The 25405-nt window shown below is 35.1% G+C and overlaps 3 protein-coding genes across 6 annotated transcripts; 1 reads left to right on the forward strand and 2 right to left on the reverse strand.

The window, feature by feature from the left end:
* The first annotated feature begins 149 nt into the window (after positions 1-149).
* LOC109537896 (solute carrier family 12 member 8) lies at positions 150-4654 on the forward strand. Its single transcript, XM_019904826.2, has 10 exons — positions 150-351; positions 416-605; positions 1436-1616; positions 2609-2754; positions 2847-3081; positions 3137-3573; positions 3637-3930; positions 3985-4125; positions 4179-4357; positions 4419-4654. Exons 2-10 carry the CDS (start codon positions 417-419, stop codon positions 4579-4581), a joined length of 1965 nt encoding a protein of 654 aa, XP_019760385.1. The 5' UTR covers positions 150-351; position 416; the 3' UTR covers positions 4582-4654.
* Positions 4655-4753: 99 nt separating this feature from the next.
* LOC109537900 (E3 ubiquitin-protein ligase KCMF1) lies at positions 4754-7577 on the reverse strand. 4 transcript variants are annotated; one of them, XM_019904831.2, is made up of 7 exons: positions 7379-7577; positions 7158-7340; positions 6929-7071; positions 6634-6866; positions 6033-6121; positions 5534-5815; positions 4754-5429 (listed from the first exon to the last, which is right to left on the reverse strand). In XM_019904831.2, the coding sequence occupies exons 1-7, from the start codon at positions 7392-7394 to the stop codon at positions 5110-5112; spliced, it is 1266 nt and encodes a 421-aa protein (XP_019760390.1). In that variant the 5' UTR covers positions 7395-7577; the 3' UTR covers positions 4754-5109. The 4 variants fall into 4 exon arrangements, with proteins under 4 accessions (XP_019760390.1, XP_019760392.1, XP_019760391.1 ...); XM_019904833.2 differs by having other exon boundaries at positions 7158-7325; positions 7379-7576; XM_019904832.2 differs by having other exon boundaries at positions 6033-6112; positions 7379-7576.
* A 1648-nt stretch (positions 7578-9225) lies between these two features.
* LOC109537883 lies at positions 9226-11905 on the reverse strand. The gene is made up of 7 exons (XM_048668627.1): positions 11623-11905; positions 11280-11348; positions 10938-11006; positions 10592-10660; positions 10240-10308; positions 9889-9957; positions 9226-9254 (listed from the first exon to the last, which is right to left on the reverse strand). The coding sequence occupies exons 1-7, from the start codon at positions 11699-11701 to the stop codon at positions 9226-9228; spliced, it is 453 nt and encodes a 150-aa protein (XP_048524584.1). The 5' UTR covers positions 11702-11905.
* Positions 11906-25405: the final 13500 nt, after the last annotated feature.

The following is a 25405-nucleotide window of genomic DNA, read 5'->3' on the forward strand; positions in this document are numbered from 1 at the left end:
AATGCGAATGTTTGTTGCCAGGACGAGCTCCAAGCAAGCAAAGTAGCATTCATTTAGGGCTGATTTAATTAAGTGTCAATAGGGGCACTAGAGCTAATGACGTAAAAATTTGAAATAAAAGAACGGTATTTGCTGTTACTCATCACTGTCAGTGTCATTGGTCATCGGCGAATCTTCGGATGACGTTGCCTAGGTGACATCTTGACAACTCTAAAGAAACAATAACATAATTTGATACAACGTTTATAAACTCCTATAGATAGATAACAGAATTAAGATAACAGATCTTACATATCGCAAAAAAATGCGTTGGAGCAGAATGTTTTAAAATCTTCAAGTTTTGACAATAAGGTAACATATTCACATTGATTTTTGAACCATACAAATAAACAAAGTTTGGTGTTCAAAACAACAGCATGGAAGGGAGTAGCCGAGGAGATAGCAGAAATAAGGATATAGATTGGTCAAAATATGGTTTGGGCAACGAAACAGCCCAACGGGTTAGGGCCAACACTAGCGGCTTTGTAGATTTGAGTAGTGAGGGCCATTATGCAGCTGGTGGACATCAAGCTTCAGGTGCCAATGAATTGTTCGCAGAAGAACAGGTCTGTAATTCACCATGTATGACTCACATCACACACTAGCCCAAAAACCTGGCTGTTTTATTATTTCATTAGACCATGTCTTATTAAGTTTGGGTTAGATCATTTTAAAAGCAAGACGTTTTTAAACTGACTAACATAGTGTTTATGTCAAAGAACATAGTTTTTGGTGCAGTTTTATCAATTCACTTATTTCAATATTTCATGTGCACAATTCCACCTTTATAGTTTTGTTGCACACACTTTGATTTTCTCGCTGTCTTCCTGGTTTCCTGACAGCATTGGCGCTTATTTTTCTTATGTAACTTTATGCAACTTGAAAAACAGCAATGAATAATATGCAGAATAAAAGCTTGCAATCGTGTTTCTCTGGTCCGTAGAGGAACTAAAATTCTGTACTAATTTGTAACTAAAGAGCGAAAATAGCGCCTCACATTTGCTCAAAAAGTTTTCGAATTGAAACTGGTCAGAACTGTTCATATCTGTTCATCAGTGCATTTAAGCTTTGGAGCGAAATATTACTGAGGATGTAAGCCGCTCGCGCGTTTCTGAAACGTCTCTTAGGCGCGGAAAATATTGTATTGCGGACGTTTCACTAGCACAAGTGGCTGGCATCTTCAAAGATTGTTTGGTCCACGTAACAACCAGCTGAAAACAATTCGTAAATTTTTATATTCTGGGACATTCCGCGGTTAATAATGTTGGCTGTATGAGCTTTTTATCATAGTCAACTGATTTTATACATTAATTTAATAACTAAAGATTCAAATAAACAATGAGTGGAATAATGAATTATTATGAAAACACTTAAGCAAATGAAAATTGATTTTTAGGGTGACGTGCCTTGGTGGAAATCCAATTTTTTTATATCACAACCTGTACTTTTTGGTACATGGGATGGTGTATTTACTTCCTGTTTGATAAATATTTTTGGCGTTATTGTCTTTTTGCGTTCTGGCTGGATAGTGAGTCAAGCTGGAGTAATATGTGCTGTTTTGATAGTGTTATCCACAGGTTTGTATATATTTTTAGCATGAATTCCGGGAACGCTTGTATTCGTAAAGGGGTATCCAAAATAAAATTAAGCGGCTCTTCCGATTTGTTTGTTTAAAAAATTCCGCAAAAATCTTTTAGATTCTGGATTTTTTGTTATTCGAAATTTTTGAATTCAGTGGAGGAATTGGAAAGGGAAGTAAAAATAATTCTCAAAACATATCCAAGCTCTCGAATTATGATCGATAAACTTAAACAATTCAGAAATTCGAACAGATAACATTTCAAGAAATTCTAGTGTCTGGAAGAAACCTCAAGATGTGATAAATGGCAGTATAAATTAAATAAAGAAATGTAGATGAATATGAGCATAAACAAAGAAGATGGTTTTTGCGGTATTATCTAAACTAACATATTTTAGCGATAGGCGTCATATACAGGGTGTTACAGGGTTTTACACTAAATTTTTGAATTTTTGGAATTAATTTTATGAATCAGTTATTTTTAAGTTTAAAATGTTCCTTTCTTTACCTCGTTAGGATAGAGGGTTTTTCAGATAAATTCCTTTTAATAAGACGATACATACAAGACGCGTACATGAATATTGGAATTCCCCTTTTAACACCCTGGAGATGATTTTTCGTATATTGCCGACATAAATCTAAAATTAGTAGTATTCACCCATCTGCAAGGAATCCTGTATAGACAGTGTGTTCGCGATGAAAAAGACATTGACTTTGGATATCCCTCTATACAGGACGAGTCAGTTTATACTAACTAGCAGGTTTGTCTCTGAGGAGGATATTTTATTTACAAAAATGATCAACATTTTTTCTAGGCTTTATTTTTCTTGTATGTTGGTAAATGGAATATAATAACTATGAGATCGAATACATTTTCAATCATTTTTAAGTTCAATTTCCGGCTGGTATAAACTGACCCTGTAGATGTGTATTTTCATTTATAAAACATTAGAATGACTACCAATTTGAAAAAACTTGTTTTTTTTTTAGTGGCAACTGCATTAGTATCAGTATTATCAGCGGTAGGCATATGTGAGAGATGTAGAATAGAGAGTGGAGGAGTTTATTTTGTCTTGGGCCATGTTCTGGGTTCCAGGGTCGGTGGCTCTCTGGGCTTACTTTACTGTTTTGGGCAGGTAATTATTAATGTTTGATTTTGAAAATTTAAATTAAATTGTAAATACTAATAATTCTCTGTGAAAATACAAATTGAAATTTTGCATTTAAGGCTGTGGGTTGTGCACTGAATGTACTTGGTTTTGGGGAATCGATGGCAGAATTGATTGGTTTTGGCGATTCGGGATCGGCAGTGAGACTTATTGCAATCGCAGCTGTTCTTTTGCTAAGCTGCATTAACATAGCTGGAGTGAAGTGGGTTATTAAACTGCAATTTATTTTGTTACTAATATTGTTGTTAGCTGGCTTGGATTTTATGGTAGGCAGCTTTGTGCACTCGGATGAAGGTAATAGTGCAAAAACTAGTAGATTAGAGCCGATATTAAATTCGACAATTTGCAGAGAACGGCTTCGAAGGCTGGATTAGTGAAAATATGCAGTTGAATCTGCAGTCGAATTACACTGAGGGCTATGGAATGTTTGCAGTGTTTGGGGTGTTTTTCCCAACCATTACTGGAATTTTAGCAGGCATTAACATGAGTGGTGACCTTAAAGCGCCTTCAACTAATATACCGAATGGAACGTTGGCTGCTATCAGTTTTGCCACATTTTTATATTTGGTGTTCATTTTGTTCTTGGGAGCCACATGCACAAGAAAGGCATTGCAAGCCGATTACATGATTGCAGCTAAAGTATCCGCTATAGGAGTACTATTTTTAGCCGGATTGTATGTTTCCTCCATGTCTAGTTGTTTGGGAGCCATGTATGGTACTCCTAGGGTTTTACAATCTATTGCTCTGGAAAATGTGATTCCAGGTATCGGAATCTTAGGAATGGGGGTAAAATTATTCAGTGCCGATATCTGGGATAGTTTTTTAATTTTTTTTATTTCTATTTTTTAGAGAGGTCCTAATAAAGTGCCTTTATATTCAATGGCGGTAGTCGCGACTGTTACCTTTGCATTTATTTTAATAGGAAATATTAACACACTCGCGCCTATTGTAACGATGCCTTACCTGTTAACGTATGCCTGCATAGATTATTCCTATTTTGCGTTAGCGCAAACTTTTGACATACAACATCAAAGAGAGCAGCGATTTCATAGACCGAGAATTCAGGCAACTATTAGTGTAGATTCAGATAGCAACGATTTGGATAGATTGTTTCCGGAACGCACAAGGCACAAGAATCTAAGGGTGTGTATCAGCGATGCAAATTATGGTGTTTGTTTATAAATTAATGTTTTCTAGGGCGAATCAAGCTCGAATTCTAGTCCTTCTAGTCCAGCAGAATCTTCGGAAACTACACCTATTGCCCCAAAAACTCATATACATTCAAAGCAAAAGAACTGGTATTCGCATTTATGTAATCGATGGTTGTCGCTATTCGGTGTAAGTAAATGCAGGCATTAAACTCATGAAAATGTTAATTTTTCATTTTTTAGGCCTTATTAAAGATAATTATAATGTTCTTGGTCAGCTGGATGTATGCAGTTGCATGCTTTTCAGTAGTTTTTCTAGTCTGGTTATACATAGGAACGGCTAATCCTGCAGTCAAACCGGGATTGGCAAGTGAATTTCATTTTTTCCATTGGTTGAAGAGTGTTATTTTTCGATGCTTTGGGTATGATATTTATTCCTTGTTCTATCCGATATTTTTCGGCAAATGCAACCCTTTTTTACAGAAGACGAGTTACCGACTATGAGCAAATTATTGTAACTCCTGTTCATCCAGGTCTAGACGTTTCTACAGCCCAACTAAACGAAGACAATGAAGATTTTTCCAATAGAAGGAGATATCATCAATCAGCGACGGTGACGGGGCACATGGTCGATATAGACGACTAAAACGATTTTCTGCGACAGCTTATTTTCTAATTTATTTTGTTAACCATATACTAAATTATAACGTTTTTTTCCACCGTTTTGTTTCAATGAACAAGTTTCAAGTCCTCTGCCGTATGAGTGAAAGGAAAGTCTAATGGAGTTTGTGGGACGCAATAAAACAGTATGCAATGAGTGAGTTTTTGATACAACACACGTTTTATTACAAATAATAATTTAAATGTTTAATTAATAGTCTTTTATTTGACAGTGACCATGAAAAACAAACTTAGTATTACATGTCCCGTAAAGGAATATTCAAATCCTGACAACATATTAGTTTCATATTCATCTGAATACAAAAATGCGCAGATATACCAAGTGCACAAGCTATGTGAAATCTAAAGCACAACACTTATGAATAAACGTAAAGAAAAATGAATTGCCATTAACATTAGATACTTGGAAAAAACAGTTTAACAGAAGCAAAACGTTGCTTCACTGGTTAAAAATCAAAACTATCACAAGAACTTCAAAGCGTAGGTAAATAAACTATCTATTTCCTTCAAAATCGCCATCCTTGTTTTCGTCTTTGCGATTCGCTTCTGCTCTTCGCTTGCAGTTTTGGTTGTCTTGTCTAGCTCTACCACGTAACACAGTGCCGCCCGGACGTTGAGGTCTAACTTCTTCTTCCACCGAGGCTTCACGCTCAGCAGCCCGACTGGATCTGATTAATCTATTGAATGTCTCTTGGCAAGTTTCTTGTCCTGGAAGACAAGCCATAGTGGATAGTACCAATTCCTGGACAAAGGCACATCGTTCTTGACGCTCTTCACTCACGGTCGAACTTATTGATGGTTCCTCTAGTAAACCTTTGGAGAACAAAACAGTTAATTTTTCAATGGTCAGTTCATCAAACGCGGAAACTGAACCAGGTACAAAGAAAGAAGCTTAATATGGAATTATCTCTACTTACTCGTAAGCAAAAACTGATGACTATGTCCCTGAGCGGGTGCAGGCGTGGTATTATTGGAAGGTTGAAGCATAACTGGCGATGCGTTGAGCAAAATCGTAGATGTCCCAAAGTTCGAGGTGTGGGCCTCCCGTAGAGTTTGATTTTGAGTTGGACGTCTGGGAAAACGCTCCAGATTTTGCCTAGCGGCATTCACCTGTTGTCTTTCAAGTTGCAACTGCATCTGAAGCTGCTGAAGCTGAGTCGGAGTGCTACTGGTTGTGCTACTAGTAGAACGTCTCACGCCTGAAACGAGTTAGTTTGCATTAGTCTCTTCCTGAAAACCTAAAAAATTATATTCAAATGTCGATAAGATCTTAATTAATGTTAAATGTGCCTGTTAAAAAAATATTTCTGTAAGAATTCATTACTTGTAAATGATCAAAAGCATTCAATTGAACGGGACAGATGACCATTGAAAATCAGGAACGAGAAAGCAAATGGAAATTAACTTTCTACTTACCAGATAGTTGCGATAGAAGCTCAGCTATGGGATCGACAGTCTCTCGAGAAGAAGGACTCAAAGACGCCAATCCGCTTGAACTAAAAACACTAATCCACTATCCTTACAGAGCAAGGCAATGTTTGTTACATCAAAATCCAAAAAGTTTAAATGCCGATATATATGAACTGTATTAGCCCAATTAGTTTTTAATATGGGTTATAGGAAATTCACAAAGCCAAATAAATAAAATTGAATTCCTATCGGGGACATTAAAATAGTACCTGCAACATGTTAGCTTGCTAAAGGGATTGGATCTTTTTCAGCATGAAAATTAATTGAGCTGTTTGATTTCTTAAATTCGTCGTATTACTAATGAATCATTTGAGCCAACTGGTTAGGAAATTTTCATGAAATGAAGCAGCCCCATTTTAAGAAACATTACACTCCCACTGAAATGCTTTCGTTAAAATAAAATACAAAGTTGATCATCAGTTCACCCACTCAAGTTTCTTTTCTTTTGAACTTTCGAAACGAAAAACCTCATGATTTTCCCGCAATGGCCGCAAAATACTCTAGCTTTTGATAAGGACATTTTCTTAGTCAATATATAAAGGATTACCTGAAGTGCATGTTGGAGCGCCGTGGCCTCAGTGAAGAGGCTCCTCTTCCAGTTCCAGAGTGAGAAGAAGTATGTGGCATACGCCTAACATTGTGGCGAGCAGCTACTGGCTCGTCTAAGAAGGAAATTAGATCCCGGGGTCCTGAACGATGCTCCAGAGTCAAATGTCCAGCGAAATCGTCAGTCATCAAATTGGGATCGCCGCCGGGCATTGCAGCACATAAAGGACAAACCTGGAAAATCAAAGATTTGCATTAATGGGCGAAATAATAGCAATTTTGATTGTTCAACTTACCACCTCAAAGCTGGTGTCTTGGTGATCAGCAGTAACGTGTTCCTGCAATGTTATATCCGTGAACCCCATACGAGAGCAGTAAGGGCAGGTATAGGACTGGGGCATCTCTACAGTGCTTATAGCTTCACCTCCATAATACACGTCTAAACAAAAGCACGTAAAAATGATGTATTGATGAAGGGCTTGAATGATAAGGTGCTAAATGCTTTCGGTTAAGTAACTGCCTTACCAAAATCAGATCTGGTTAAAATGCATTGCATTGGATGATCTGTTGTATGACGAGTGTTGGTTGCCCCCGACTCGTAGCATACAGCACACAAGTCATAATCATAGCACACTAAACATTTATATCTGCGCCCTCGAAAATTGTTCTTTAAACAAGAATCACAGCTGACCCCTGTAATGAGAAAACCTACAAATTGATGGTTACACCCTGCTTTGTAACTTTACCTTCGTGCCGGCTCATTTTAATGATAACTGAATTAGAGTTGCCTTTAACAAATCAACATTTTATAATATTTATGCAAATAATGCTTTTTAGAATTATATTGAGTTTTTGCATATAACCAAAAAGAATATTCTCATATAGAGAATATGTCAAACGTCTGTTATGTTATGAGTTATGACAAGACATTGAAAGACACTAGCATAGATAAAGACAAGCAAGTGATCCTAAGCGGTGTGGGGGTAAATTAAGTCCCTAGTGATTTATTGTCCTAAGAATATTAGCAACTGGTAGTAGTTAACACGAATAGACCGACCTTTCAAACCTCTATCAACAAGCAAACTATTTAACACAAGTTTTAAAAGATTGTTTAAAAAATACAACTAGAAATGTTCAGATGGCAGTGACGGAACTGGTAAACTGAAACATTCGCCATAATGCCCCTGAAGATGGCAACCAACACTCGAAACGCACCTTTGTAGAACACACCAATGTTCCCAGTTATTGATCGCATTTAATTACGCATGAATCCCTAGTTGGGCAACATTAAACCAAGCTTTAAGAAATGACTAACTATATCCTGAAGATGACTTTTCCTCACTAGTATTCAAAACATGCCCTTTTAAAGCAACATTATTCCGGTTCAATACATTCAGCCGCCAATTGTTTTTCCCACAAAAAAGGTTTTTCTCAATTGAAGACGGCCTGATTTGAAATTTCAATTAGAAGCCCCATGACTAAAACACTGAATATGAAGCACCGCAAATAATTTACGAAAACTATGCTACTTGGTACGATTCTTGTTAATGGTGTAGTTTGGCTTAATAACCGGCATTAAAACGGTCGTAAAAATAGTCTTGTTCATTAATACATTAGCTTTAGCCCGTGATTTTAATTTTTGTTCTGACAATTTCATGCAGGACTTTCTCAGTCTTTTCTAAGTTATTTCGATGCAATGATGTTAAACATTTGAAAGACAATACAGGCGTAGGTGAACAAATTGCGTCACATTTTAAAATTTAAAATCGAAATTCTTAATAACGACTCATTTTTCTAATACAGCCTGAGGATACCAGACTGAAAAAAGGCCAAGACGTCGGGCAAATTCTAAGAAGACAGTGTGGTTTTTACACCGCTTTAACTTCTGTTACTAAATCAAACATTAGCATTGTCAGGAATAAGGGATGGTTTCTTGACGGATACACGAATGATTGAGAATTTTTTCCTTGGGAATTCGGTGTAGGCAGTGGTGAGAGAAAAAAACCCTTTTTATCGACCAAGGTGATTTATTTTTCCGGCTTCTACAAGGTTGGAAGATTTATTGCATAAATCTAACCCATGGAACACATGGGACACACAACTTAACACAGATATATTTATATATATAGCGTACTTACTGCTAATTATTTCGACAAATTTAATTCTTACGACTTGGACAAGATTTAACTATAACAGGGATGAAGCGATTTAATAATGGTAAAAAGCCGCATTGCTATATACAAGTCCACTTGCATCGGGACTAAAAGAATGCGAAACAACGTCTATTTCGGACGCTTAGAGTATTAAAAAGAGCATAGGAAAAAACGTTTTGAAGAAATGAATTCCTTAGAGTGTGTCTCTTGTAAATCCTTTCTATGCAATGATGTAAATGTAAATTCTACCTATGCAACATCAGACAGTATAAACCTAATGAAATAAAATGCATGACATTTTAAAACTACAAATCGAAACTATCAGCAACGACTTTTCGTTCTAGACTAGTCTGAGGATACCAAAATAAATATAAAGAAACGACGGCAATTTCCAAAAACACGCAGATCAAACTTGCCCATTATCAAGCATCGGAAACTGTTCATTCATTCACCATTTCAGACCCGTAAACTGCAAAAAACACACAATACACGGACGGCAATTTTCATTTCCAGGGGGAAATGTTTACAGAACCTTATGTTACTCTGCCGATCATCCCGTGGTGAAGGATGGCCTAAAGGCCCTGAAGTAAAATAACTTTGGCCACAAAGAGAATCAATAGAGTTTTTAAATAAGGTAACTAACTTGGCCCACTATTTTAGTGTCGCTGTGAGCGGTTGGTTCAAATGGTTCTTATGTATCTCATAAAATAATTGATCAAATTGAAGAAATTTTGATTTTGAGTGAAAAACTTACCAGACTCCGGGACTCTAGACTGATCTGCATTCGGTGTTGAATTGCCTTGCAAGCTCAAACGTCCAAAACCTGAGTATATTTTAAGAAAAAACATTTAGTATATTTAGTTGTATTAAAATAATGTAACAACCAAATGCAGGACGGGTTTTTTTCTAACAACGAATCAGTTTTTTGATGGGGCGCTTATTTAGGACAACCCTGTTTAAAAAAATTAAACAAAACTTGCGCACGTTTCTCGCTTATTTTTGTGCCGCTGTGAGCGGTTGCCAGGATGAAGGCATGGTATTTGTGTATTTCATAAAATTATTACTTAAATTGAACAAATCTGAATTTTAAATAAAGCACTTACCATATTCCGGGGCCCTAAACTGATTTGCCTCTGATGTTGAAGGGCCGCTTAAGTTGAAACCTCGAAAACCTGTGTACATTATATACGGAGATGCTGTTAAGTATTATACTTAGTTGAGTTAAAAATGTCGTACTTATGAAACAATCAAATTCAAAAAGTGTTTCCTTCCTAATGAAGAATAAGTTTTTTGTTGCAACGCTTATTTAGCACCACCCCGTATAAAAAATAAAATACTTGTATTTTTTCCGCAATTTTTGTGCCGCTGTGAGCGGTTGCTTCAAATGATTCTTATGTATCCCATAAAATAATTACATGAATTAGAGAAAAATTTATTTTAAATTAAACACTTACCAGGCTCCGGGGCCCTGGACTGATCTGCATCCGGTGTTGAATTGCCTTGTGAGCTCAAATTTCCAAAACCTGTGTACATTTTTAAGGAAAAAAATCAGTATATTTAGTTGAGTTAAAATAATGTAGCAACCAAATGCAGAACGGGTTTCTTTTCTGACAAATAATCAGTTTTTTTTTAATTTTACGCTTATTTAAAACAATCCTATTTAAAAAATTAAAGAAAACTTGCGCACGTTTTTCGCCTATTTTTGTGCCTCTGTGAGCGGTTGCCAGAATGAAGGCATCATATTTGTGTATTTCATAAAATTATTGCTTAAATTGAACAAATCTGAATTTTAAATAAAGCACTTACCAAGTTGCAGGAACCTAAAGCGAATTGCCTTTGATGTTGAAGGGCCGCTTAAGTTGAAGCCTCGAAAACCTGTGTATATTATATACGGAGATGCTGTTATTATACTTAGTTGAGTTAAAAATGTCGTACTTATGAAAGAATCAAATTCAAAAGTGTTTGTTTCCTAATGAAGAATCAGTGTTTTGTTGCAACGCTTATTTAGCACCACCCCGTATAAAAAATAAAATACTTGTATTTTTTCCGCAATTTTTGTGCCACTGTGAGCGGTTGCTTCAAATGATTCTTATGTATCTCATAAAATAATTGCTTGAATTGAAGAAAAATTTATTTTAAATAAAACACTTACCAGGCTCCGGGGCCCTGGACTGATCTGCATCCAGTGTTGAATTGCCTTGTGAGCTCAAACTTCCAAAACCTGTGTATATTTTTAAGGAAAAAATGTGTATATTTAGTTGAGTTAAAATAATGTAGCAACCAAATGCAGAACGGGTTTCTTTTCTGACAAATAATCAGTTTTGTTTATTTCACGCTTATTTAAAACAATCCTATTTAAAAAACTAAAGAAAACTTGCGCACGTTTTTCGCCTATTTTTGTGCCGCTGTGAGCGGTTGCTTCAAATGATTCTTATGTACCTCATAAAATAATTGCTTGAATTGAAGAAAAATTTATTTTAAATAAAACACTTACCATGCTGCGGGGCCCTGGACTGATCTGCATCCGGTGTTGAATTGCCTTGTGAGCTCAAATTTCCAAAACCTGTGTATATTTTTAAGGAAAAAAATCAGTATATTTAGTTGATTTAAAATAATGTAGCAACCAAATGCAGAACGGGTTTCTTTTCTGACAAATAATCAGTTTTTTTAAATTTTACGCGTATTTAAAACAATCCTATTTAAAAAATTAAAGAAAACTTGCGCACGTTATTCGCTTATTTTTGTGCCTCTGTGAGCGGTTGCCAGAATGATATTTGTGTATTTCATAAAATTATTGCTTAAATTGAACAAATCTGAATTTTAAATAAAGCACTTACCAGGTTCCTGGGCACGAAACTGATTTGCCGTTGATGTTGAAGGGCCGCTTAAGTTGAAACCTCGAAAACCTGTGTACATTATATACGGAGATGCTGTTAAGTATTATACTTAGTTGAGTTAAAAATGTCGTACTTATGAAACAATCAAATTTAAAAAGTGTTTCCTTCCTAATAAAGAATCAGTTTTTTGCTGCAACGCTTATTTAGCACCATCCCGTATAAAAAATAAAATACTTGTATTTTTTTCGCAATTTTTGTGCGCTGTGAGCGGTTGCTTCAAATGGTTTTTATGTATTTCAGAAAATAATTACTTGAATTGAAGAAAATTTTATTTTGAATAAAAAACATACCAGACTCCGGGACCCTAGACTGATCTGCATTCGATGTTGAATTGCCCTGCAAGCTCAAACTTCCAAACCCTGTGTATATATTTATAAGGAAAAAGTTTAAGTATATTTAGTTGAGTTAAGATAATGTAACAACCAAATGCAGAAAGCATTTCTTTTCTGACGAATAATCAGTTTTTTGATGCGACGCTTACCTATTGAGGACAACCCTGTTTAAAAAATTTAAGAAAACTTGTGTACTAATTATGTACGCCTATCTTCGTGCCTCTGTGAGCGGCTGCCAGAATGAAGGCACGGTATTTATATATTTCAAAAAATTATTACTTAAATTGAACAAATCTGAATTTTAAATAAAGCACTTACCAGGTTCCGGGGCCCTAGACTGATTTGCGTCCAATGTTGAAGGGGCGCGTAAGTTGAATCTTCGAAAACCTGTGTATATTTATACGGAGATGCTGTTATTATACTTGATAGATGAGTTAGAAATGTCGTGGTTATGAAACAATCAAATTCCAAAAGTGTTTCCTTCTTAATGAAGAATTTTGTTTCTTAATAAAATTAAAAATTTTCAAAATAAAATACAACTTGTGTACTATTTCCACAATTTTTGTGCCGCTGTGAGCGGTGGCTTAAAATGGTTCTTATATATCTTATTAAATAATTACTTTAGTTGAACAAAACTTGATTTTAAATAAGGCACTTACCAGGTTCCGGGACCCTAAGCTGATTTGCGTACGGTCTTGAAGGGCCTCGTAGTAAGCCCAAGCTTCCAAAACCTGTGTCAATTTATATTAAAATCGTGTTATTATACTTAGTTGGTTAAAAATTTCGTAATTATGTAAAAATCAAACCAATTTTTTGCTACAACGCTTATGAATTTAAAATGAAAGAAAACTTGTGTATTTTCTTCGCATATTTTTGTGCCTCTGTGAGCGGTTGCGGAATGAAGGCATGTCATTTATGTATTTCATAAAATTATTACTTAAAGCAAACTTATTTTGGAATGAAGCACTTACGAGGTTGAGGGACCCTGATCGGATTTGCATACGGTGTTGGACGGCCGCGTAAGCGTCCATAACCTGTGTAAATTTATACGAAAATGCTGTTATTATACTTAGTTGAGATGAAAATCTCGCAATTATGTGACAATCTAGTGCAGAAAGTGATTTTTTTCCGAATAAATATTCAGTTTTTTGCTGCAACGCCTATGTAGGACCGCGCTTAGAAAAAAAAAAGAAAACTTGTGCACTTTTTTCGCCAATTTTTGTGCCTCTCTGAGCGGTTGCGAGAATGAAGTATTTATGTATTTCATGAAATTATTACTTAAAGCAAACTTATTTTTGAACGAAACTTAATTTTAAATAAAATACTTACGAGGTTGCGGAACCCTAATCTGATGTGAGTACCGTGTTGAAGGGCTGCGTAAGCCCAAGCCTCCAAAACCTGTGTAAATTTATACGGAGATGCTGTTATTAAAAACTTAGTTGGATTAAAAATATCGTAATTATGTAGGAATCAAACGCAAAAAGTGTTTTTTGTTGCACCGCTTATTTAGGACCACTACGCTTAAAAAATTAAAGAAAACTTGTGCACGTTTTTCGCCTATTTTTGTGCCTCTGTGAACGGTTGCGAGAATGAAGACATGGGATCTACGTATTTCATAAAATTATTTTTTAAAACAAACTTATTTGTGAACAAAACTTAATGTTGAGTTAAACACTTACGAGCTTCCGGGACCCTAATCGGACTTGCATTCAGCGAATTGCCGCCTAAGCCCAAAGCTGCAAAACCTGTGTAAATTGAAATGTAAAAATTAAAAATGTCGTAATTATGTAACAATGAGGGTGTCTGTGTGTACTTTTTTCGCAATTTTTTCAATAAAACACTTACCAGGGTCCGGAAGTCTAGTGTTGGTTGGATACGGTGCAGAACGGCCGCGTATGACCAAACCTCCAGAACCTGTGAATGTTGATAGTGAAATGCTGTTAGTTTACTTAGTTGAGTTAAATGTGTCTTAATTATGTCAAAATAAACTGTAAATATTTTTCTCCCTAGTGAAGATTCAGCTTTTTGTTGTAACGCTTATTAACGACGTTTAAAGAATAAAACAAAACTTCCGTCATACTTGTGCCTCTGTGACCAGTTGCTTAAAACGTCCTTGCGTATCTCATAAAATAATTATATGAGTTGAATAAAACACTTACCACGGTCCGGGAGCCTAAAGTGGTTTGCATACGGTGCTGATTGGTCGCGTAAGCGCAAACCTCCAAAACCTGTGAATATTTATAAGAAAAGATTGTTAGTATATCCAAATGTTCATGCATGTGAAACTATATTATGTACTTACGCATTGATTCGTAGCGTAGGTTACTACGGAAGAAACTTGGTGCTGGGCCATATACAAAATTTGTGCCAAAAGCTGAAAATATATAATTTATTGGGTAATAGCTTAAATAAACATCCAACAACAAAGAAACAAACACTGAAAAGACCAGTGAACAAATCGTACTAAGGCTATTAGCAATTGCTATACGAACGCACAAACATGACAGAAAAATAGCAGAAAGACTGATGCAGTTGCGTACAAAATGGGAAAACAAATTCCACAACTGGACGATTACAGAACCCCTTTGCCTTATCAGACATAGCAGACAGTCCCGCTTTCTGTTCCCAACGACTCTAGAACTTTTTAACAGCCGAATTAAACAGATTGATAAATTTAAAACTTTTATATCATTTTATATTAATAACCACACACATGTGGAAGACGAATTTGGTTGATAGTTTTTTTCGAAAAAAATTAAAATTGTTATTTTCACTAATATTTTTCTTCACGGAATTGTGTGGGGTTGTAGTATATAATAATTAATTTTGGGTTAAACACTTACCACTGCGGGAATCGGAAGAATTATTTGCAGGCAATGATGAACTCGGGGCTGAGCTCGAAACTTGTGGATATTTATAAGAAAGCACTGTTAGTATATTTAGTAGAGTTAAAGGCATCTTTGTTATTTAACAATCAAATGTATAAGAAAACTCCAAATACTCATGAATATAACTACCGGGTGTCAATTTGAAAACTTCCCACCCTCAATATCTTTCTTGCAGGTAAAAATATGAAAAATCAGAAAGACCCGTCAATTTTATTTGTAAGAAGGACACTTTAAATTAATATTTTTCGCCTCCTTGTTTCAACCCCTTAGGAGGGGTAGATGTCACCCTGAGTATTTTAAATTGGAGGGGGGGTCAAGTGGAAAATCGTTTTAAAGGTTGTTCAATTTTTTTTATATTAGTTACTACTTTGTTGCCTTTTGTCCAGAGGTTTTCGAATAAAAGCGTTTCAAAGTTACAGAAACAATTAATCTTGCGTGCATTTATATTTTGCTTTTCAGATTAGTGTTTAAACAAACATTATGCCATTGGGTCTTCTTATGGTACAAATGATTAGAAGATTCGGTTACACCGTTAAAATCGTTGAAAGTCTGCCATGGGTTTTATTGTAAAATAATCAATAAATCTGAAATTAATTGTTAAAACTAGATTTTCTTCCTGTTATTCAACGATTTAAACGGTGTAACCGAATCTTCTAATCATTTGTATCACCCAATGAGAATGTTTGTTTAAAAACTAATCTTAAAAATAAAATCTCAATGCAGGCAAATTTAATTGTTTCTGTAACTTTGAAACGCGATTATTCGAAAACTTCTGGACAAAAAGCAGCAAACTAGTAACTAATGTAAAGAGAATTGAACGCCCATTAAAACGATTTGCCACTTGACCCCCCTTCAAATTTAAGCTTCTCAGGCTGACATCTACCCCTCCTAAGGGGTTGAAACAAAGAGGCTAAAAATATTAATTTAAAGTGCCCCCTTAACAACTAAAATTGACCGGTCTATCCAATTTTTCATATTTTTAGCTGCAACAAAGATATTAAGGGGAAAGTTTTCAAATGGACACCCGGTATATTACTTACGTCTTGACTGCTCAGAAGAATAGAAGCTTGGTCCGGAATCCCGGTTCATTGTGTGGGCCAACCCTGGGTCTATAAATGCCGGGTCAGAAGCTAAAAATAAGTTAATAATGTCATTATTCCTGTTTCTGGCTGTGTTCTTCAAATAATTATACGTAACTTATGGACTAATGGCTTAAATATCAAATAAGTGTTAATTTGGCAAATATTTACAAAAAGGCAAACAAATGTTACTTACAAACTTCATCATCCGTGTTTTCCGTCAAATCAATTATTTCTTCAGAATCAGTTGTCCCTCCAGTGTCCGAAGTTGAATCAGTGTAACCTCCTGTGAATAATTTAGTGTAGGGAGCCATTAACCGAAAAAAACATTTTGCCTTGAAGAAGTGCAATTATTCAAGTTAGGGTTGTATGTAAACATTCATCTTTAACCCAAAAGTTTGCCGCACAAAGCTGCATTAATTTCGGCGCTTTCTATCAAGGTTTGGTTCGAGATCGAATTTTAGATCAATATTAATAATTGCAGCATTTAGGGAAGACGCCATGTTTTAACATTTCACTTACCACGGTTACGAAAATCAAATTGCATCATTCTCAAAAGTGAGTCTTCATCGTCTGATGAATGGTCGTCTTGAATATTTGGATTTTCGTTATCCATTTTAAGCACTTTTCTAAGCAGAAACTTTCAATGCAAACGTTTTTTATGATAAAGAATTATCTGGAATACCGAAACAGCACTTCCCAGTTCGTTAGCCCAAGTAATACTACCCAACCGTCGTTTATTAATAGATGGACGTCACGTCAGAGGGCGCATATGATGGCGCGGGTAATTTGAAATCGTAGCAGATATGTGTTGTGCGCATTATGCGCGGTATTTGTTCATTTTAGGCAGAATTCTGTCTGATGCTTGTTTGGCCTTGATGCATGTGGTATGTAGGCGGGTGTTTACATAGTAGTTTGTTCATAGTTATTTGTTGATATTTAAACCGCTACTCGGTGTCGTGTTGGTATTCGAAAAATAACGGGTTTGAGGAATTGTTCGGCATGTGCACACGCTGTTAGTCTTTTTAGCACATATCAGTTTTCTTCAATTTTAGAGAATCTTGCAAAAACTGAAAAACACTATCTGTATAGTCGATGACAAACAAAATCCGGGTAGAAGTTGATAAATAAATGGATCAGGTGGTGAAGTAAAAAGCCGCTTTACTTTTTAAAACATTGTCTATACTTCAGGCTTTTTTTCGGATGAATAAAAACGCGCATAATAAAGGAGTTTACAACATTGACAAGCTTTTCGAAAAAAAATTATATATTCCAAGCGGCTCATTTTTTTAGATTCATAATTCTGCAATAAATATTTGTTTTTTAGCTTTGTACTGACAATAAATAATGTAGATGTTCCGTGCTTCATGTGGATGTTTTAGTAAAACAGTTCATATTGACCAAGGTCTGTAAAAGTATTTGTATAAAATGTACAGGGTGTCTATAAAACTACTGTGGAAAATCCTACCATAAATTTCCAGGTTGGAAAAGTCAGTCAAAGCAAAAAGTGGACGATTTATGAAATATTGTGGTGTCAAAATTAAGATAAAAAATTTGAGATAATTTAATTTTGTTGAGACGAGAAATTATTATAATATGTAAATATTCTTCAAAACGACATATTTTTTCCTTCTCTCCCAGTTAACTCAAGTATTTGTGTTTGTACACATTTTTTATGAAAAAACGGCGTCTTATATCAGTGGTTTCATCGTAGTGTTTGAAAAAATGGCGCGCTTGAATAATTGTTCTACATGTGAAGGCAAACTTTTTTAAAAGTAAATCGCTTCTGAAATTTAAGAAACCATAAAGCAATTAAAACATAATTACTATATATTTTTCTGTGGAGATTTGCGAGAAAAAACCAGATACAAAACTGTACTATCAAAAAAATACAATATTTGCCAAATATTAAACTAAAGGGAATATTAGAGTTTATTTAGCGCTTTGCAATTTTCTTGTTGAAAATGTTGTTGCTATAAAATAGTTCTCGGTACCTAATTACATTGGCAAAAAACTCGTTATGTTTCGATCGCGTTTTACATAGGGTTTTAAGTGTTGTCAATCCCAATTGTAAACTAAAAATTGTAGAAACTGCTGGCGTTTTGTAGCGCGAACCGTTTGAAAATACATTTTTTTCTGCGAAACGGTGCATTTTTGCAATACAAACTATTTCACAAAATGCTGCTTGATTATAATTGTAATATATTGCGGTTTATCATTTTTTGATTGCAGAATAATTATTGCCATACACGCAATCAACCGACTTCAAATTGATTGCGTGATAAATTTCTGAATTGAAAAATGCTGCTAATGTTCTTAGACTGATAAGATAACGCATTCACCATAACATCAAATAATATTTTTTCTGCCTATAACTGCAACATTTGTTAACCGCAGTTTTGAAAAAAATTGTTAAACATTCACCTGAAGGTAAACTCCTTCATGGGCTCTTTGAAATCAGCCCCACTTTACCGCCTTCCTGTTAGTTACATTCAATTGCAAGTAGATTTATCACCCACAGAAAGAAATCTAATTTGAAATAATTGATAGTCATGTTAAAAAGAGAAGATATTGATCGAAATGGGCCATTGAAAGTGTGGTCTTTATGGAGGGCGGCGTAACTCTGCTCCATGGAAAAAGGGGGCTCTCGTATCATCTCAAATATAGCATTCCAATTTTCCGTCTCCTTCCATTGGCGTCTCCCCAACATGGGCTTGGTAATTAAAATTGCTCTATATTTGCTGGGCAGAATAGTTCCATCCTTCGTAGAAATTTCCATCCTCAGCTCATGAATTTGGGTCATGAATCTGTAGCGTATGATAAATAGATACCGTTAGCATACTAGTGGAGTTGAATTATTTAAAAGTTGAAAACTTCTTGATTTTTCAGAGACCATCACCTATTCATCAAAACACTTACGATCATCATCAACTAGACCAGCGGGAAAGTCATTTGCAGAAGGATTGTCGTCTAGTTCTTCACTAAAGGTAAGAATTACTTATATATGACTGTATAGGAAGCGAATCATTTATTATTCTTACATTTAATTGTTATTGAACATTTATTGACTGAAAATTAATTAAAATATCTATTGAAAACGTTGCCCCCGCTCATTCATATACATGTCTGGAAGTTCCCCAGATTCGTTAATATAATCTATTTCTTTAATGTTCGAGGCTGTATCGTATTGGTTTACTAATAATTCATTTAATCGCATTAAGGAACCGATAAATTTGAAGCTGCAAACAAAAGTTATTCACTCAAAATTTTGAGGCGTTTTTAATTCTCTAATGATTATTGCAAGCCCATGATCGGAAATAAAGCTGAATTTAAGTTTGGAAACGGTTTACCTATAGACACCGCCGAATATATCGACCTTTAAGTCGATATCAAAGTTAAAGATTAATAGATTTTAGCATTTAATAAAAAATCTGTATTAATTATTTAACTTGCGGTAATGAATGATTTAAAAGGTGCCCTTTTCAAAAGCAAGTATTTATCCTCTGATTGATAAGAATCCCAAATATTCGGACCTTCAATTTCAATGTTGCGATTTTCGTATTTAAACGTTGCAACACTGCTAAAATACCCTTGCAAAAGTCCTTGATGCAGTGTCGCGGCATCACTGTAGATGGCGCAACGGAAAGAAAGCGCGGGTGATTTAAAATTGAACCGTTTATGTGCTGTGCGCATTATGGGCGATATCGATCCATCTGAGGCTATTTTTATTAATGTTTACTGCTATTTATGCCTTTCATGAGTATGTAGGCAGGATATAGATAGAGTATTGTGAGACCTGCTTATTTAATAGCGAAATATTTATTATAATTTATTGATAAGAAAATCGCAAAATTTTCAAAAAACCTACATCGCTCTGCCGTTCATGTAAAGGCGCCAATGCATTTATTGTTTTACTTAGTTGAATGAGACTATAACAACACTGTGTAGTTGTCTGTTATTTCGAGACTTTAATTGATGTCAATTAAGGGTCAATTTATTTTATTAAAGATTGGGAATATAACAAGCACGCTACCAGCTATTACGTCATCGTGTTCCAGATATCTTTTGATTTAGATTCGGTTTAATTCGAACTCTATCGAACTTGATTAGTGCCTGCTTTAAAATATTAGATCCGTTTTCGTCATCTTCTAGTCCGAACTTAATATGTTATTAACATTCTCGGAATTCCGCACTCTGAATGCTGCGTAAAAACAGCATTGAGAATTCCGGAAAGGCGAAAAAAAGCTGAATTTTTTATTTCGCTTTTCGACGTTAGAGCCCGAAAATTGTCGGGATAATATTTCAATTAATTGTGCTGAATTCCGCGTGGTCTGTTATCTTCAATTGATCGTATTTTTTCGGAATCATTTTAGCTAATCTTGCAGGTTTTCCCTAAATCAAATCTTTTGTATCTCCTACGAACTCTGTTCCTTCCACATCTCACAGGCTCCCACGTTAATCGCCCTTCTAGTTGCTGGATAATTATCGTACAAAACCGAGCCGTTATACATTGTGCAAACATTGAACCAAATTTTATCAACTGAAAAATGTGTACTGCCAAAATCATTAATAACTTCGGTGTCAAATTGCAAAGCTAAACGGTCAAAAGTGACAAATTTTACCGGGCCCACGTACAAAAGCAAACCATTAAGCGGCACAACTATTAGCAGAAATCTTACAAAAGGTGTTGTAAAGCAAATATCAATTCTTTACGGAAATTTGTACATTTCTTCGAACATTTTTGGGTCAATAATTGACGAGATTTTAATTATTTTTGTTGTTCAGTGTTGGTTGCTGGTCAAACCAAGTAAACATTCAACCCTTTAAAAAGTAAAGTAATTTTCGGTTATGCTTTTTGATTGATTTTTAGGTAGAAGTACCTGTAGTGTATGTACTTGGAGCTAGTAAGGACAATTTTTCTTCCGTTTGAAAATTCGATTCCAAACCGTAATGCCCAAAAAGTGATCACACCCCAACTTTCATATTCATAACGCGATAAAATTGCGAATGTGGCCTCAATAGAGAGGCAGCTTTTAAAGTATTAATTTTTAATGAGTGAGGTCTAGTTAATCCGATAAGTTATTCAGAGTAGTCATTAAAGACTTTATTATTTGGAAGGCAAAACTTGTAACAGAATAACTTATTAAGCTCTCAGCACCCAATATTAATCACGTTATTGTCTAAACCCCATCCAATATGTATGTGTTCAAACTTTGCCCGTTAGCCACTCGTTTTGGCACACTCAACTTAATAAGTGAAATGGTTAAACCCGCCTGATAAAAAAAATGCTTTTCAATTTCGATTTTTCATTTACCTGCGTTTTTTATCCAGTTCGACCTTTACAAGCAAATTTTTTGGTTGAACGTTTTGCGACCATTCGCTGCTGAAAAATACGGGATGATTTCAGTTTTTTATGTACAGGATGATTAGAGAAACCCGAATTTTTCTAACGGATTTTTTTAAAGAAAACCAGAAAAATGTTTTTATTTTGATCTATTTCTCGATCTTAGTTTTGAAAGACGCACTCTCAACATTGCGATTAAACATTATTTTAAAGTGGTTTAATGGTCATTTGTCAAGCCATTGAACTAACCAACGATTACAAATAAAATATTGCAAAAATTTATAGTTTTAAACTGTAAAAATTACGACTCTATTTCAGAACAACTGTAGATCAAAGATAAATGCAAATGGCAAACATTTGAACAAAATGTTCAAGAATGTTTGAAGTACTTTATTGTAAAGAAACTTTAAGAAAAATTACTTGTTGCCAAATGTCTTCCTTTGAAGGTGCCCAGATTGAAACCAAAAGATTAATTTAAAAATGAATTTAATTTAAGCATTAAAAGCAAAAAGTTGAAGGGTCCTCTAAAACTGAAAATATGGGCGGTTTTGAAAATGAGGTCTAAGTACCTATCCGTATCCATTTCGCAGCTGAAAAGAGCCACATAAAATGTCTTTTATCTATGCCACTAATAACGCTGAGATAAAAAGTCGCATACAATAGGCAGGTCTAAGATTCCATTCGGTTTTCCATATATTCGCTTTAGTAAAAAGCCAGCCTCTACATTCTCCATAATCACGTAATACACTGATTCCATTCATCCCAGTATTCGGACTCGTTTTTTAGTTTAAACCTCAAAAGGCTCGATTTAAGATCTAAGGAATCCGTCCTGCCTGATAAAGGATAAAGAAAGGATCTGAGAGCAAAGGAGCTTTATTACAAAGATGGTTTCCAAGGTAACCGTTGACCTCTCCGGATTGGCTACTAGAAAAGTGTCAATAGACACTCCCACAATCCTGAACAGATATAGAGATTAGAGTTAGTTGGAAAAGCTGTTTTCCCGGACGCGCATCTTTTGAGAATGGATCGACCTACATTAAAATTTGTGAAATGGATGCGCTTTGAATAGATGACGCATTAAATCAACTATCTATTTTACGAGTTACTCAAAAAGCGTTATAAAATAAGTTATGGACTGGAAGTTCAGTTGTAAATATCGGAAGTTATTTATTCATTGTCTCAATCCAGTTTCGCCCATATTAAGACTGTGTGACCTGAATGACAACCGTTGATATGAATCAGTATGTCCCTTCACGTCATACAAAGGCATTTTCCGATTTAAACTTGACACGTGCATTGATTTTTTCCGCCCGAATTCAGTTTTAAATTGAAAACAAGACATACGAAAAATGTCAGTCAGCAATACTTGCGATTGTATTTTGTGTCACAAGGTTCGAACAGATAAAAATTTCATTTCCCGTTTTTTAACGCGGCTATTTTCACCGAGGGTTTCCCCAATTTTCACTAAATCGAATATTCACATTTTTGCTTCTTTGTTAATACCGATATTTGTGAGTTAATCGCATTTTGGTGAGCAAAAGTTTGTTTCTCAACAAAGGTGACCATAGTTGTGGATAATCCAAAACTATTTAATGAAATTCCAGTTTCTTTAACAATTAGTTTCATTATTCACACAGGCAAAGCTTAAAAAAACCCTAGATGTCATCACACTCCAGCTGATTAATTTTTCATTTCAAGGATACTGAAAATAAAGTCATCAACAGTTTCTAATCTGCCCTGTATATCTTAGATGCTAATTTCTCACGAAGTTCAAATAAATCATTCTGGTGGTGGTAAAACAAGAAGAGAAGTGAAAAAACGAGCTGGTAGTAGATTAAGGACCTTTTGCGAAGTATTCCAGCGTAATTAGTGTGACGGGGTGTTTATTGTTTAGAAACTTCGCACTTTGCTCGGTCGCTCCGGCCAGCTGAGCTCCGTTCCTTATTTTATCTCTGAACCCTCTTTCACTCCTCAATGGCGTAGGTAACGGGGTAAATTGCCATTCAACACCACACAGTGGCGAGTAGTGCAGGATGACGATTATTGTGTCCATTATTCCCTGGCCCTGGTGTAGGGGTTGCATTCAGAAAATATTTCATTGTTGCAAATTATCCGCTGGAACACAAAACCAGCCTTTGAAAAAACTGCAACGCTCCACCACTGTGTTACCTTTTGCTCTCCATCTTTCCGGCAAAATTAAGATAAAAACTCATTACCTGTTAAGCAACCTTTACCTCAGGTGTTCTAGTAGGTTGTATTAATGAAGATGCCTAATATTTTCATGGTGCTTTGAATACTGAAAAATTATTGCCTCACTATGCAATTTTCCGAGCTGCCGCCTTCCAATGGCGTGCCTAATACGTTTCACTTAGCGGCGTTCTTAATGTTTTACCATTAAAATGCACTGCTCAATTTTTTCATTTAGTTTCACAATTAATTAATTAAATCAATAACTGTTTGAATTGTTGGAAAAACCAAATAATGCGCGTTTTATTCTATTCATTCCTATTTTTTTCCCATATTAATTTGTGCGGTAATTTTGATTTGAAATTGCATTCGTTTATTTTGCCTAAATTGCAAAAATAAATGTTTGACTTATTGGGAAAGCAGCATAATGCTAAACTATTCACTGTTATGATATTCCTACCTTTCCTGGGTTTCAGTCAAAGTGTGAAGTAAAAATTTTGAAACATCGTTTATTTCATTACGTTTTGGCGTACGAAAATTTGTAATTCACAAAGTGTTAAAACATTCATCAGTTTTTGAGGGAAGAAAATTCTTCCTTTTGGGACAGCAAAACATCGGAACAACTTACCTCATGATTGGTAAAAATTAACGTCSTTTTAGGTMTTTGCSTTCTTGAAAAGCCTSASWGWSWCWSTSAGGCTTTTCAAGAASGCAAAKACCTAAAASGACGTTAATTTTTACCAATCATGAGGTAAGTTGTTCCGATGTTTTGCTGTCCCAAAAGGAAGAATTTTCTTCCCTCAAAAACTGATGAATGTTTTAACACTTTGTGAATTATAAATTTTCGTACGCCGAAACGTAATGAAATAAACGATGTTTCAAAATTTTTACTTCACACTTTGACTGAAACCCAGGAAAGATAGGAATATCATAACAAGTACACGCAGTCAGGAAAATAAATCAGACAATTCACTGTTAATTTTGTCCCATATTAATTTCTGTGTTAATTTTGCTTTCAAGGTAGTTTTTGCTTGGAAATTTTGTGCATTTATTTCTGTTGATTATCCCGAATTAGAATACGTACCCAATTTGAACTTGTGGTGTGATATGAACGTGCAACTCTGATCCGTTTCGTTTCGTATTCTAAAAATAAGCATTTTATAATTCCATGTAGACAAAATCCCCCATTTTTTTTGTCTTATTGCGGGCGATTTTTTCAGTAAACCACTCTAGATTAAAAGTGACAGGCTCTCAAGCAGTCGAGAGAGCAAATTGTCACGTGTCACCACAGGAGGGTGTCCCTTTCCTATAAATTTAGGCGAATTGAAGAAATGTGTTTTTTTTTATTCGGTCCCTTGGAAACCTCTTTTATTGACAAGCCCTTCATTTGTGTTCTTTTTTTTCTTTTATTATCTCCCACTAATAAACAGATTTTAATTTAAGTGCAGTTTAGTGTATCTCATTGTACGGAAGGATATTTTTGTTCAATTGTTTATAAAAAAACTTCTAGCTGACAATGAGATTTTTTGAATTTAATTAACGTGCTTTACGTGTATGTGTTAATTTGTAACATTTATAACAGACGCAAAAACATTTTCGCTATATTAATTAACTAATTAATTGAATTAAGTAAGTTCTATTTCTTCAACCGTTATATCAACAATGTTTTTATTAAATAAAAAAACTGAAAAACTAAAGGTCCACAAATCGAATTCCTTCGGTTTATAATTCCTAAAATGCTGTACGCTAAAATATTATGTACAGGGTGTTCAAAAACCCGTCGCAAATACATTTTAAAACCGGGTGCCGGTGAGGATTTTTTTATTGAAGAAACAGATAAATATTTATAGCGGTTTCTAGAGTCATACTGGTCCCATCTTTCATATTTCCAGT

Source organism: Dendroctonus ponderosae, unplaced genomic scaffold (assembly GCF_020466585.1).
Source record: "Dendroctonus ponderosae isolate FM_Combo_2020 unplaced genomic scaffold, Dpon_F_20191213v2 Dpon_F_20191213_1, whole genome shotgun sequence".
Classification (NCBI taxonomy): Eukaryota; Metazoa; Arthropoda; class Insecta; order Coleoptera; family Curculionidae; genus Dendroctonus; species Dendroctonus ponderosae.

Coding starts and splice junctions, on each gene's coding strand:
- LOC109537896 (XM_019904826.2), top strand. CDS start 417: ATGGAAGGGAGTAGCCGAGGAGATAGCAGAAATAAGGATATAGATTGG. Junction 606..1,435: donor AATTGTTCGCAGAAGAACAG/GTCTGTAATTCA, acceptor ATTGATTTTTAG/GGTGACGTGCCTTGGTGGAA. Junction 3,931..3,984: donor CAAGGCACAAGAATCTAAGG/GTGTGTATCAGC, acceptor AATGTTTTCTAG/GGCGAATCAAGCTCGAATTC.
- LOC109537900 (XM_019904831.2), bottom strand. Junction 6,867..6,928: donor AAGACACCAGCTTTGAGGTG/GTAAGTTGAACA, acceptor TTGATTTTCCAG/GTTTGTCCTTTATGTGCTGC. Junction 5,816..6,032: donor GCTTCTATCGCAACTATCTG/GTAAGTAGAAAG, acceptor AACTCGTTTCAG/GCGTGAGACGTTCTACTAGT.
- LOC109537883 (XM_048668627.1), bottom strand. CDS start 11,701: ATGTACACAGGTTTTCGAGGTTTCAACTTAAGCGGCCCTTCAACATCA. Junction 11,007..11,279: donor GTCCAGGGCCCCGCAGCATG/GTAAGTGTTTTA, acceptor AAATATACACAG/GTTTTGGAAGTTTGAGCTCA. Junction 10,309..10,591: donor CTTTAGGTTCCTGCAACTTG/GTAAGTGCTTTA, acceptor AAATGTACACAG/GTTTTGGAAATTTGAGCTCA.